Raw genomic sequence first — 13,927 nt, 5'->3', positions numbered from 1 at the left:
ATTGTGACAAATAGGCTAGTCCTGGCCCCCATATATACATTTCACAGTAATTAATATAACAAAATAAAAATGGAAGAATGTTAAACCTAATGTAAAAATATCAATTTTATTTCAGCGCAAACTATGTGAATAAGGACAGACACAGAGGCATAAACTGGAAGATGCACAAAGTAGACTATACTGCTGACCCCTTTAACCTTACAGTGCAGTAGTTATAATCATATCATCAACATTTTTCATCTTTGACTTCTTGGCCATATGGAATACAGTTGTGCTTGTCCTCACAACTGTTGCTAAGGGGAGGCGGGAATGTGTGCAAACCACGTCCTGTCAATGAATCTGTACGATCATTATTCAACGAAAACTGACCAATCAATTTTACCGCGCACGGCCAGTCCCGCCTCCTTACATGGTTGCCATGTCGGAGTAAAGCCCTTCTTGGAATGTTGGATTGTAATTTCATACATAAAATGTGTATAAATATTTTATGAGAATAAAAGTATAACTTGGTATTCATACAACTTGTTATGGTATCTGACTCAATGGTAAATTATTGCTTTTAGTCTGTCAAGACAAAATATACAATGGACAATAAATAAATAAATAAATGAGTAAGGGTTTTTTTTCTTCTTATAAGTGACTTTGCTCCTGTAGTTATTAGAAAGGAGCCTGCCAGAGGAACCTATTTACTGAGAAGGCACCAGTAGCAGTATTTTTTTTTAAATACTATATGCTGCATATTCATTATATCATAAAGAAATTATATTATATAAGTACAAATTTTAAAATAGTTATTTATATTAATTAAAATTATATATATATATATATATATATATATATATATATATCAATAGCATCACTATTGTACAGTTGTATTTCCATTGTGCATTGTGTATTTTCTATATACAGAAATTAACAACTTGGATAATTTGCATAATGACTCATTTAGTGGTTCCTAGTATTATATTATATTATATTATATTATTTAATTTGTCGTCAGAATCCATTAGGCTTAAAGGCATCTCAAAGCAACCCACCCTCATCCTAAAAAAAGGGATGGATTTTATTTGGGGATCTGGCAACCTCTCATGCATCAGCGTTCACGGTGAACTGGTCTAAACCACACGCATCTTATTTTCTCGTTGCTCAACTACAATTTCGTCTCTTAAATTGTTGGATTTGCTTGTCATGTAACTGGTATTTCCAGAATTTTCACGGGTGAAAGCTTTTGTCCGGAAAAACAGCATTCAAGATGGGTTGCGCTGGATTCACCTGCTCCAAGAATTCCCTGTGCGCGCTCAACATCCTCTATGTTGTGAGTAACGTTAACCATATGGAACATCTTTATCAGCCTTTATCGTAACATTAGCACATCTGCTTCAGAAATACTCATACAAGAGGTGTTTCTGTGTGGCTGTATTGCAGTCCTCGGTGTCTCAGGATTCATGTGAATTATTTAGAGATTCTTTGTGTGGAATGAGGCCGATGAGCGGTTCTGGTTTCAAGCGCAGCCTGTAGAATCACATCCCGGTTTCCTCGCAACTCGTCTGTTTTGGCAAATCACATCCTGCTTTTGTTCTACTTTTACTGAGATCCTGCTTCATTAGTCTGGAGCTGATATTGTGGTGCTGATTAAGCTCTTGTCTGCACTCACCATGTACATTAGATGAGAAAGAAAACATGATTATCAGCTGGGGTCATTCACTTGTTATTTAATAGGTGGAAGCAGCAGCTCAGGGGGTCATATCTCTTTGTTGGTAAATGAGAGCAATAAGGACTAACCTCTAAATACTCATTTCTGCTTTAAGGAGTGAATAGGCTTAAACATGTTGTATTATAATGTGTGCTTGTGTTTTATTGCTCAAGTGACATCACAGCTGTTGTTGGGCCATTCTCAGAAAACGGTGCCATTTGCCTGCCATTTGTGTTCCCATGAATCACCACTGACAGAATTAACAGGAACCTGAACCCAGTCACATTATTTGATAGATTTAACTTTAATTGTGTGTGTGTGTGTGTGTGTGTGTGTGTGTGTGTGTTTCATTTAAAACATTTCAATTAGTCTATTAATTAGTAACTTTTTAGTTTTTCCTTGGCTATAACTAGATATTTAAGATTCTGCCATCATTATTAAAACCATTCTAGAAAAATTAAAAAGTTGACCACAAAACTGAATACTAAAGGGCATGCCTTCTTTCGGAATCGGAAAATGTAATACTAAATATTGAAAATCAAAGCATTTATTGAAATTAAGTGGAATCTCCTGAGAATTACTTTGTTATTGCTGTATTTCCAATATTTGCTGTCTTAATCCCTCATTAATGATTTGTTGTATTCTCCTTCTTCACCAGTATTATTTTAGTATTATGTACAGTATATATTAATATTTTGAATTAGCTTTAATTTTTATATTTTCAGTTGTGTGGTTTGACTTTTTTTTAGAATTAGATTTATATATTTTTATTTAGCTTTAATTTATATTTATTTCAGTTTTACTTTTAGTAATTTTATACTTCAACTTCAACTTATTTATTTCAGTTAGTTTCCAAGGAAACATTTCTAATTTTCATTTTAGTTTTCAGTTTTTTAAAGTTTAAGTTCATCTAATATTTGAATTTTATTTTAATATTTGCAATTTTTTATAGTTTTACTTAACACTAACAGCACTGCTCCTCTCTGTCTTCAGATGGTGAGTTTGCTGATGATCGGCATCGCTGCCTGGGGCAAGTGTTTTGGGTTGGTGTCGAGCTTCCAGGTGGTGGGTGGCATCATTGGAGTGGGCGTCTTCCTCTTCTTTGTTGCCCTAGCTGGACTTATTGGCGCCATGAAGCACCACCAGGTTCTGCTGTTCTTTGTATCCTTCACTATGGTCGAATGAATAAATAATTTTAAAGTTAATGGTTGACATCTTTTAATATGTAAAGCATAGCAAACATGGTTAAATTAAGTATAAAATTGAAAAGGAATATATTAATTGTATGGGCAATTTAATGTACACCATTAAATTCTTTCAATATGTTTTTAATATTTATTTATTTATCATTAAAAAAGGTGTATGTAATATTGTGTGACAAAAGTATCATATGGTGTGACTTGGAAAAACAGTCACACCATATGATACAGTGTCACACCATATGACGTTTTGTTCAGTTTAGCCAATCTCTTTGTTAACTAAAAACAGCTAGCTTATACTTAGCATGTAAATTGCCACATGGCAGCAATGATTTTTAAGAATTTATAAGTAAAATTTGTAAAAAAGTGTTTAATTTTTATGTAAATAATGTCACACCATAAGACACAAAACACTGACCACTAATGAGCACATCAGTGACAGAGCTTTTTAATTAACAATTAAAAAGTCAGAACTCACCTCTTCACCTTCCAAACCACTCCAGAGAGGACACTGCAGCTTCCTGGTTGAGTGTGGACCTCTTCATCATAATGATGTCCAAATTATTGCCCGTTCAAAATACAGATTGTAATGTCACACCATATGACACCCATTTTACGGACAAAATGTATTTAGCCAGAACTTGCTTTAAAATCATGCACAGACATCAACACTTTCTGTGTCCATTAAAAATGCCTAATTCTGTTACTTAAACTGTAAATCTATCAATTATTTATATTTGCTGAGATATATTGTCATATTAGTAAGGTCACACATAGTCCGGACAGTCACACCATATGACAATTTTGATGTTTAGATAAAAATTTGAAGTAGAGGTCTTTATACACCAGTAAAGCTATGGTATGCTGTAATAATATCTTGTCAGAGGAACAACATAAAGATATAAATTTTTAACAAATACCCATTTTTATTAGTATATGACATCATGGACACGTAGAACTGCATGTCATGTCATCCACCCAACTGTACTTTTGCAATAATTATGTGAGGGTCTGAAAGGTAATGATATGATGCATGTAAAACAGTTTCCATGAATCTTCATTTTCTTGGTGTATGTAGTAAGATCCATGCTTGTAGTGTCCGGTTTCATAAGGTAAACTGGACATCACTGGAGACACACTGTAATTAGTCCAAAAAAAACAAACAATTGAAACAAAATAGCCAGCTAATTATATTGATACATTTTAATATAATTATTTTAAATGACATCATGCAAACAAAACATTATGTGTGTTGATAATGTGTGTCAGGTCTTTGCATTTCATTGCATGATATGCTCTGTTTTTCCTCATTGCTTTTGGAAATGAGACAGGATTATGATCTGCTCATGTAATGCATTTCACTCTGTGACCATAGAGTGGTGCCGTTAACATGACAAATGAGAGTGCACACCAGGGCACTACTTGTAATGCAAAAAAAACCGACTCTCAAATGAAATGAAATGAACTAATCCTGAGATGAATTTGGGCAATTTCTAAAAATGTCCTGGAAGAAGCTTATATATCATTACACACTGTTACTCAGGGAGGAATAATTTCATGATTATTCTGGTAGTCTTTTAAGGGATAAGAAACTATTTCAGTATATTACATTTCATACTCAATAAAACATTAAATAAATCATATTTGTATTTTAAGCATTACAGCTTAAGATACAGCGTAATAAAATTCTGTTTGTCATTGCCATTTATTACTGGATTTCAAGAGAAAAAGCACAAACAACCACTAAATGTGCCTTAATTTACATGATGTCTCATTGAGTCTAATTTTGTTTTATTTAAAGTTCTGATATTTAATACAGAACTTCTGGATTCTACTGAAGATAGTGGTAGACTTGGTGTTAATAGTGGCATTGTATTTTTGTGTTGTAATCCTTAATTCAATGTCAATAGTACATGATTATCCTTTTCCTGGTGTTTGTAGTTCAGTTTTCAGTGTCCAGTGCATGTCTGGCTATCAATGAGGAGCAACAGGTAAGACTGATCACTGTACTTCACTATAATATTCTCATATAAATCCGCTCTGGTGGTCTTTAGTCTTGGAAATGTGCTACAAATATACAGTACCATTCAAAACTTTGAGGTCAATAAGATTTTTTTTTTTAAGAAATTCATATTTTTATTTAGCATGGACACATTCAATTGATCAAAAGTGACGGTAAATGCATTTATAATGTGGCAAAATATTTCTATTTCAAATAAATGCTGTTCTTATTCATCAAAGAATCCTGGAAAAGAAAAGTTAAAATAATATAAATTGTTATTTATAAAAATATAAAATAACAAAAATAATAACTTTTTTGAACATGGATAATAATAGGATTGGAGTAATGATGCTGGAATAAAAAATTCACAGGAATAAATTACTGTCATTCATTTTAAAATGTTATTTTAAATGGTAATAATATTTTGGAATATTTCTGTTTTTCCTGTATTTTTGTATTTTGCTGTATTAAATGCAGCCTTGGAGAGCATAAGAGACTCAAAAATTTTACAAATCTTACCGTCCCTAAACATTTGAATGGTGTATATGTAGAAATATACACATATTTGGTGCTGCCATTAAAGGGTCTAAAATTACTCTGCCAATAGACCCCTGCAAACTCAGATCTGTGTAAATAGAGTCTTTTGTTTTTTATTGATTGTTCCATATTGTGTTTTGTCATGAGTTCACATGTGTTTCATCCCTGTGTGTAGAATCACCTGTTGGAGGTGGGCTGGAATAACTCTCTGACCACTCAGAGGGACGTGGAGAAGAGTCTGAACTGCTGCGGTTTCTCCCACATGGATATCAATGGAAGCTGTGCCGCTGTAATTTCCTCTCATACACAAGTTTCATTGTTCTTTTGTTATGTTCCTGTAGCATTGCATGTGCTGAACGATATAAATTACACCTGTGTGTGTGATAATGGTTGTGCTACTAATTTGCATGCTGATGGTAGCATAATGAACTGCAAGTGTGTGACAAGTTAGGCAATCACAGTTTTTGTTCCATTATAATAACTCGGTGCTCTTGTCAATGTCTTTTCTGCCCTTGTGCAGCCCTGCTTTCATTACAGCACTTGCACCACATGTGCTGCAAAGATCCAGGAGCACGCCGGGGAGGTGCTGCGCTTCGTCGGAGGGATCGGCCTCTTCTTCAGCTTCACTGAGGTCAGCCTGCTAAACTAACTCCTGCTTTCTCATCTTTCAGGTTCTTCTCTGAATTTCACAGACTGATTGTCAGGCATCTTAAAAATATTTGTAATTGTTACAGAAAAGGATTGTAAAAAGTATACAGAAATTGTAAATTTGCTGAAAATGTACTCACCCTCAGGCCATCCAAGATGTAGATGAGTTTGTTCTGATGTAGATCGGTGATCATTACATCACTTGCTCACCAATGGATCCTCTGCAGTGAATGGGTGCCGTCAGAATGAGAGTCCAAGCAGCTGATAAAAACATCACAATAATCCACAAGTAATCCACACCACTCCAGTCCATCATAGCTTGTGAAGAGGTGACATCTCGTGAAGTTAAAAGCTGCATTTTTGTAATAAACAAATCCATCAAGACATTTTTAACTTAAAACCATTGCTTCTGACAAAAACACGAGTCCTCTATCTATTATATTGCTTTGTCCAGTGAAAAAGTCAACTTATCTGAATCAGGAGAGAAATATGCACAGATCAAGCAGCACTGTTTACAAGCAAAAACAGTCCAAAACAGCTCAGTGTTTATTGTTTTGGGAGGACAACATGGGATGGACTTTTTCACTGGAGAAAGTTATTATGGATTATTGAAAGAACTTAAAATGCCTTTTATTGCAATCATGCAGCTTTTCACTTCATAAAATGTTAATTTATGGACTCGAGTCGTGTGAATTATTGTGATTTTTTATCAGCTGTTTGGACTCTCATTCTGACGGCACCCATTCACTGCAGAGGATCCACTGGTGAGCAAGTGACGTAATGCAAAATTTCTCCAAATCTGTTCAGATAAAGAAACAACCTCATCTACAAGTTTCATTTTTGAGTGAACTATTCTTTTAAATGGTTAACGTGAAGTTTCCTCCCGTCATTCTGCTTATTTCAGATCCTGGGGCTTTGGCTGACATACAGGTACAGAAACCAAAAGGACCCACGGGCGAATCCCAGCGCCTTCCTGTAGGTTTGATTCTTATGCTGAATTCTCTGGGTTTGTCGTCTGACCACTGGATTTCTCATTGGAGCTATTAAAGAGAGTGCGTTTGCTTTTACTGAAGAGGAGACCAGCCTGCGTGTTCTTGCTGCTATACATTATTATGTGCTTGATTTTTCAAGAGTACAGTGTGACGGCACTGTGTTGTACGTAATGAGGCTGTACTTATGCTTGGAGAATTCCTCTCAATGAAAGAACAGAACACCAAATACTAGTATGCAGTACTTACTCTAATGGGGTAAACAACAAAGACCAGCTGATTTTATGTTAACCGTTTTATTTTATGTGGTAAAAAACATTAACAGAAAATGAGCTGATGTGATCAAAACATGCAGTGTGTGAGAGCATGGCACTATTTATGTTGCCAGTTTATATATACTGACAAAATCAAAATGTATCCATATCAATTCCACATTGATTTATTATAATAAATGCACATGTTATCAATTAGCATGAATGACAGAGTAAAATTGAAGTTGCTCTGAATCAATATAATGCTATAAACGTGCAATAAAAAATTGTCTGAATGCTAGATACATTATTGGACTTCGTAATTAGTATGAAAAATGCAATTAAATGCAAAAATCGATAGAAGAATGTTTTCTTGAGCACTGTTTAGTAATCTCAGATTTGATATTACATATTTATCTGCTTATTTCATTTTCAAATTATGCGTGTTACTTAGTTTACCAATTTGATTGTGTGTATCGTTTTGTCTTCTTGCATGAATTCCTCATTGAAATGTATCCAATGGTTCTGTGAACTATGCTCTCAAGCATTTGAAATCAGAAAAAAATAAACACTCTTTGAGGACACAATTGTACTTTGGCTAGTTTTGTCTTTGTGTAACTTAACTGCTGGTTTTCCACAATGCTTATGGCAAATGCTTTTATTGTCTGAAATCTTATTCCATTTCAGTGGAGTATTTCAGGAGAGCAACTTCCTCTATCCTCAAACCAATCAGAAACCGACACGCTGAGGCCAAGAGCTCAGTGTATTACAAAGGCAGCTAGTAACCAGGCAACAATATGACTCAGGAAAACATGCTGCCAGTTACTCTGACTCCTCCCACCAGGATACTAGCCGGAGGAGACTCCGTTAAAGGGACAGTTACCCAAACTATCCAATGGTAGCCATTGACTTCTATAGTATTTTTTTTTTCCATACTACTTTGCCAATGTCTACCAGCAGCTGTTTGGTTACAACATTCTTCAAAATATCTTTATTTGTGTTCAATAGAAGAAATAAATTCAAGCAAGTTTTGAGCAAGTTGATGGTGAGTATGACTGAATTTTCATTTTTGGGTGAACTGTCCCTTTAAAACCCACATGGCCTCTGCTTTGAATAACCGGTGCGAACATAACTGCTTAAACAAATTACCAGGATAAGCGAATTTTCAAGAAACTTTACTTATTGAAAAAACATGAAAAGAAAGCCTGAAGTTTACCATAACAATCTACTCTAACACATTTCAATTTTGTACAGGGCTTTACAGTGCGTTTCATGCCGTCAGTAAACAAATGACAGAATAATAGTGGCCCTCGGGGAAATAATATCCTTTTGGCGGACAAAAAGACTTGGCTTTTGTGTTCACAACTCTGTCTTCAGAAACTTCATGGCTCTTTGCATGTTGCTCAACACTGTGGAAACAAAACCAAACGCATGATGCTGTCAGTTTGATGACGTGGAATAACTAATGTTGGCATTGCAACAGCTTTCAGACTTACAGAGTTTCATATCGTTGGGTTCATAGGCGTACAAGCGGTTGGCATAGCGGCCAGTGATGTCTGCACGAACAGTCATGGAGGGATCTGGAATACAGGAAGGATTTGAATCATTTATGCAGACTTCATAATGTGTAGCATTATTTATGTATCAGTCATAATTAAATCAACTCACCAACAAAGAGGATTCTGGGAACATACTGGCCATCAGGAGACAAGTGTTTATCTGTGGTCTCGTACTGTAAAAGACAAGACAGTTCCATTTACAGACATTTATACACATAACAGACAGACTAGAACCTAGAGATCAATACATTAACTACATTATACATTAACTAACAATGAGCAATACATTTGTCGCAGTACTTATTTAATGCAAGTTAATAAAAAATGCTGTTCATTGTTAGTTCATGTTGGACATTGAGTAATAGGCTATTAACATATGCAGTGTTTAATTTTGTTAAATTAACATTAACTAAGATTAATAAATGCTTTGGGAATATTTTTAACTAGTGTAATTAAGTAAGTCTAATGTTAATAAATAGTAAAGTGTTACTCACCACCAAGTTCAAGATCACAAATTCCTCATCAGCCAACTTCTGGATGTCTTTATCCTCAGCGAAAGCCTTCTTCAGTGCTGATAAGATCATATAAAACATATAAAAATAAAATAATAATACAAACATGAAGAACAAATTGAGAGTTTTAAACTAACCTACAGTGAAAATGTCAAAATAAAAGTCAAGCCTTACTCTGGCTGTGTGGACAGTCCTCCAGATGAAAGATGACCATGAGGGGCTTGTTTCTAATTAAACAGATTATTCAAGTTTTAAAAAAATGTATATATTTCAAAAATCATCAATTGACCTTATATGCACACATGACTGATTATTGAACACCACATACTCTATAATTCTATATAATACAAGCTTTTCTCACTTGGATCGTGACCAAAACAGAGCTTCCTCGTACGTCTGTGCCCAAATCAGCTGATCACCCCATCCTGAAAGGAAAAGAATACCGAATATGAATCCTAAAAACCAACATCTACTCAGCCGATGTGGATGATAACTGCTACTACATCAGTATTGCACAAAGTGAGGCATACGATAGCATTTCACACAGTAAAGCACTAGAATAATTTCTAAATGCAACCTTGACGAAACTGTTCCTTATACTAGTTTTTGCATATAGTTGATATGCAGCTTCAGTTCTGCTATTCTAACAGCTCACTACAGCACTCTACTTAGCCATAGTTTTACAAAAGCCACTCAAAATAATATTTTGGCATGTATTCATGAAGCTGACCTCTGGAGAGAGTCTGAGGAATCCTCTTCTCTTTCTTGGGAGTGGTCTTCTCAGGCTTCCCCATGGCAGAAGACAAGGTCACCAGGACCAGGAGCACCGACAGTAATTCTTTAAGCATCTTCATAAGCTAAAAGAATGAAACATTTCAATATGACAAAGCATGGTTTTTAACATCTGTCCCAGCAGTTAGTGGTGTTGCATGCTTGAAAACAACCTGTAGCAAAGCTTTCAGAGAAAGATACCAGCACAAAGTCCCTGTAATGTTGGCTCCTCACCTGTTCTCGGCTTCCCTGCTGAGTGTGTTCAGACTTAGACTCCTGGTCTCTCTCTCACCTGTACAGCTCTTATACCTGTTCACCTGAAGCTCCGCCCACCCCTCTTCTGTTCTGGAATGTGATTCAGTGCTTTAATGCTATTCAGCCTTATTTTGCAAGCAAACTTTGCATTAACTCCTTTATTTGGTTCGGCGCCAAAGACAGGTCAGCAGATAGTCATGATAAGCTATTGAAGACTAGTATGATTGGGCTTTTTAGGATTGGCTGAGCTCTGATCCGTGATGTCAGAGGGCTACATTAATGGGCTTTCGTAATTTAAGGCATGACGTGGTGTTAGAATGAGAAACCCATTTATTATGCATATCTTGATGCATATATTTTTTTATCATATTATCATCAATCGACAGATTTCGAATGATCTTTGTATGTTACTGAACAATTTGTAATTGCATCTGCATGCAATCTGCATGTAAGAATATTTGGACATTTTAACTTAGTGCATTCTAATCTGTTCTGTGTAATATAATAGGGTGTGTATTGTATACAGGATTCCTAATAGTCTGTATACAATGTCTAGTTTGCTGGTGAAATCCTGCCCTTCAAACATTTGCTTAATGAAGCGCTCAAAAGGAGGTTTCTTGAACACTGTTCCTTTGAAAAGGCTGACGTGTCCTTAAGACGAAGAATTTTGGTGCAGCTTTTTTCTGTGCAACCTTTTATTATTATTTTTTTTTTAAATCATTCTTTTCTTTTCTTCTCTATTTTCTTTTCTTTTATAAAATATAAATTCTAATAAAGGAGAAGCATTGCAAGTGACATTTTAGTTAATCATTTTGAAATGATACTGATATCTGTATTACATGACAGTTGTATTGTGTAGCATCCTCTGTCGAGTTGCTCAAACATAGACAATGTTAACACTTCCGGAGCAAGTCATTGCTGGTGAGCTGGAGAGGTGCGTGTTTGGAGCTCATTTCAGCTTCTCTGAAAAATTGCTTTCTCTGAAACTAAGGACTGACAAAGCCTCTTTCCACTAGCGGCTGTGGGATAATGTGAGCAGCCGAGGATCAATGGCGTCTTTGTTCCGAGTGGAATTGAGTCAGGGCCTCCACGACAACCAACACCACTCAGACTCAATCAATCCAGTCTTTTTATGACTTCAGCTGGACATTTCACTGTCACTATATTGTGCTGAAAATGACAGGTATGACTTACTCAGACTTACAAACTAAAGGTTTGTCACAAACAACAGACAGCCGAGGATGTGCTTCAACTAAGTAAACAATTTTTTGATCCTTATGTCAAAGTAAAAGGTGCTTAACCTTCAGGAAATGTATAATAATAATAATAATAATAATAACAAACATATAATTAGCATAAAGTAAAATAGAACTTCACGTAATATAATAAAATAACATTATTTTAAATAATATAATATAATATAATAATTTTATTTTAAATAATATAATATAATAATTTTCTGAAAGAAGTCTCTTATGCCCACCAAGTCTGCATTAATTTAATAAAAAAATAAAACTAACATTTTGAAATATTATTAGCATTTAAAATAATTGTTTTTCTATTTTAATTAATTTTCAAATGTAATTTATTCCTGTGATGCAAAGCTGAATTGTCAGCATCATTACTCCAGTCTTCAGTGTCACGTGATCCTTCACTGTCACTATATTGTGCTGAAAATGACAGGTATGACTTACTCAGACTTACAAACTAAAGGTTTGTCACAAACAACAGACAGCCGAGGATGTGCTTCAACTAAGTAAACAATTTTTTGATCCTTATGTCAAAGTAAAAGGTGCTTAACCTTCAGGAAATGTATAATAATAATAATAATAATAATAACAAACATATAATTAGCATAAAGTAAAATAGAACTTCACGTAATATAATAAAATAACATTATTTTAAATAATATAATATAATATAATAATTTTATTTTAAATAATATAATATAATAATTTTCTGAAAGAAGTCTCTTATGCCCACCAAGTCTGCATTAATTTAATAAAAAAATAAAACTAACATTTTGAAATATTATTAGCATTTAAAATAATTGTTTTTCTATTTTAATTAATTTTCAAATGTAATTTATTCCTGTGATGCAAAGCTGAATTGTCAGCATCATTACTCCAGTCTTCAGTGTCACGTGATCCTTCAGAAATCATTCTAATATGCTGATGTGCTGCTCAATAAACATTTCTGATTATTATCAATGTGGGAAAACAGTTGTGATTAATATTTCTGTGGAAACCATGCATTATTGATTATTGATACATTATTTTTCAGGATTCCTTTACTAACAGAAAGACCAAAGGACAGCATTTATTTGAAATAAAAATATTTTGCATAAATGAACATACAGTATAATGTACTTGTAATAATGCATTGTATACTATTGTTATAGAAGTATATAAATATTTTGTATGCATTTTACGGTTTTATTCGAATGTTATATATAACTAATTGTATTATTATTAATGGAACATAATTTTGCATTTTATATATAAATATATTTTAATAGTTTGTAACAATGTGGCATTGTTTACTCTCACTTCTGATCTTTTTATATATATATAATCATTGACCCCAAAACTTTTGAACAATAGTATTTATTTGCAAATTTATTTGTTACCAAAATTAGGAGCTCTGAATACATCTTAAAAACCTTGTTTTATTTATTTAGTGGAAATAAACATTTAACAAACAGATTAATTCCTAGGACATAAAAGAATGTAAAACAATACTTGACAACAGCATTCTAGTTTAGCATCATGATCACAAAACTGCTTGGATGTTTTTATGCACAGCAAAGTAGGGTTTAAAAAAAAAAAAAAAATTCCTGTACAGTGGCTGAGGACACACTGAAAGCTTGTAAAAGTGAAATGAATGCTACATAGGATGAATGAATTGCTGAGGTGTCCTTAACTCTAATTTATTCTTCCTGCACCTCGCACGCAGGCAGAAATTCAATGAAGCCGAAGTCAATATTTGTCCTTGAGGGCTGGGTGCACAGACCACTCCTGATCACACACACTCCAGCAGCCATCTGCACCCGACTCCGCCCTGAGAACACGGATCTGACAGACAGGAAGGCAAACGCACCCGCAAAGGACTGCCATAAGAGAGGGAGGAAAATTCAGTGGGACTGCGAAGAATCCTAACGTAACCCTGTTTGACATATTCAAACAATGAAGCATTTAGAAGTTAAAAATGCAAACAGGCACTGAGAGAGAGTGGTCATTATATATTGACACTTGCTCTGAAAAGTTAATTTGAGAAAACACTGCACATTCTGGTGAATTTCGTAACGTTTATTAATTTACAATTCGAAAAACACCTTACATTTCTGAATGTGCCTTTTTTTTGTGTTTATGCGGCGCTCTGACACATAGACATCTCTCCAACAATAGAAGAAAAAAAAAATCATCAGACTTGTATCAAAATAAAATCATGGGAAAATAGTGAATCCAACAAAAACTGAAAAAGAAAATCGAGTCCCACAAGAGACAATGGC

General features: G+C 34.4%; 2 protein-coding genes across 4 annotated transcripts; one reads left to right on the top strand and one right to left on the bottom strand.

The window, feature by feature from the left end:
- Positions 1 to 1,060: 1,060 nt before the first annotated feature.
- Positions 1,061 to 8,180, top strand: tspan13b (tetraspanin 13b). Of its 3 annotated transcripts, none has more exons than XM_016513742.1 (7): positions 1,061 to 1,105; positions 1,208 to 1,315; positions 2,687 to 2,854; positions 4,803 to 4,883; positions 5,607 to 5,720; positions 5,952 to 6,062; positions 6,984 to 8,180. In XM_016513742.1, the coding sequence occupies exons 2-7, from the start codon at positions 1,253 to 1,255 to the stop codon at positions 7,056 to 7,058; spliced, it is 612 nt and encodes a 203-aa protein (XP_016369228.1). In that variant the 5' UTR covers positions 1,061 to 1,105; positions 1,208 to 1,252; the 3' UTR covers positions 7,059 to 8,180. The 3 variants fall into 3 exon arrangements, with proteins under 3 accessions (XP_016369228.1, XP_016369227.1, XP_016369226.1); XM_016513741.1 differs by having other exon boundaries at positions 1,086 to 1,113; XM_016513740.1 differs by having other exon boundaries at positions 1,092 to 1,315.
- Positions 8,181 to 8,481: 301 nt separating this feature from the next.
- On the bottom strand, positions 8,482 to 10,431 carry LOC107709281 (anterior gradient protein 2 homolog). Its single transcript, XM_016513743.1, has 8 exons — positions 10,396 to 10,431; positions 10,121 to 10,247; positions 9,752 to 9,815; positions 9,565 to 9,617; positions 9,373 to 9,449; positions 8,988 to 9,051; positions 8,816 to 8,899; positions 8,482 to 8,728 (listed from the first exon to the last, which is right to left on the bottom strand). The coding sequence occupies exons 2-8, from the start codon at positions 10,242 to 10,244 to the stop codon at positions 8,679 to 8,681; spliced, it is 516 nt and encodes a 171-aa protein (XP_016369229.1). The 5' UTR covers positions 10,245 to 10,247; positions 10,396 to 10,431; the 3' UTR covers positions 8,482 to 8,678.
- Between the last annotated feature and the right edge of the window lie 3,496 nt (positions 10,432 to 13,927).

The sequence above is a fragment of the Sinocyclocheilus rhinocerous genome, unplaced genomic scaffold, assembly GCF_001515625.1.
Source record: "Sinocyclocheilus rhinocerous isolate Xijiao unplaced genomic scaffold, SAMN03320098_v1.1 scaffold206, whole genome shotgun sequence".
Lineage (NCBI taxonomy): Eukaryota > Metazoa > Chordata > Actinopteri > Cypriniformes > Cyprinidae > Sinocyclocheilus > Sinocyclocheilus rhinocerous.
The sequence above is the reverse complement of the archived record's forward strand: the minus strand, read 5'-3'. Positions and strand labels throughout refer to the sequence as shown.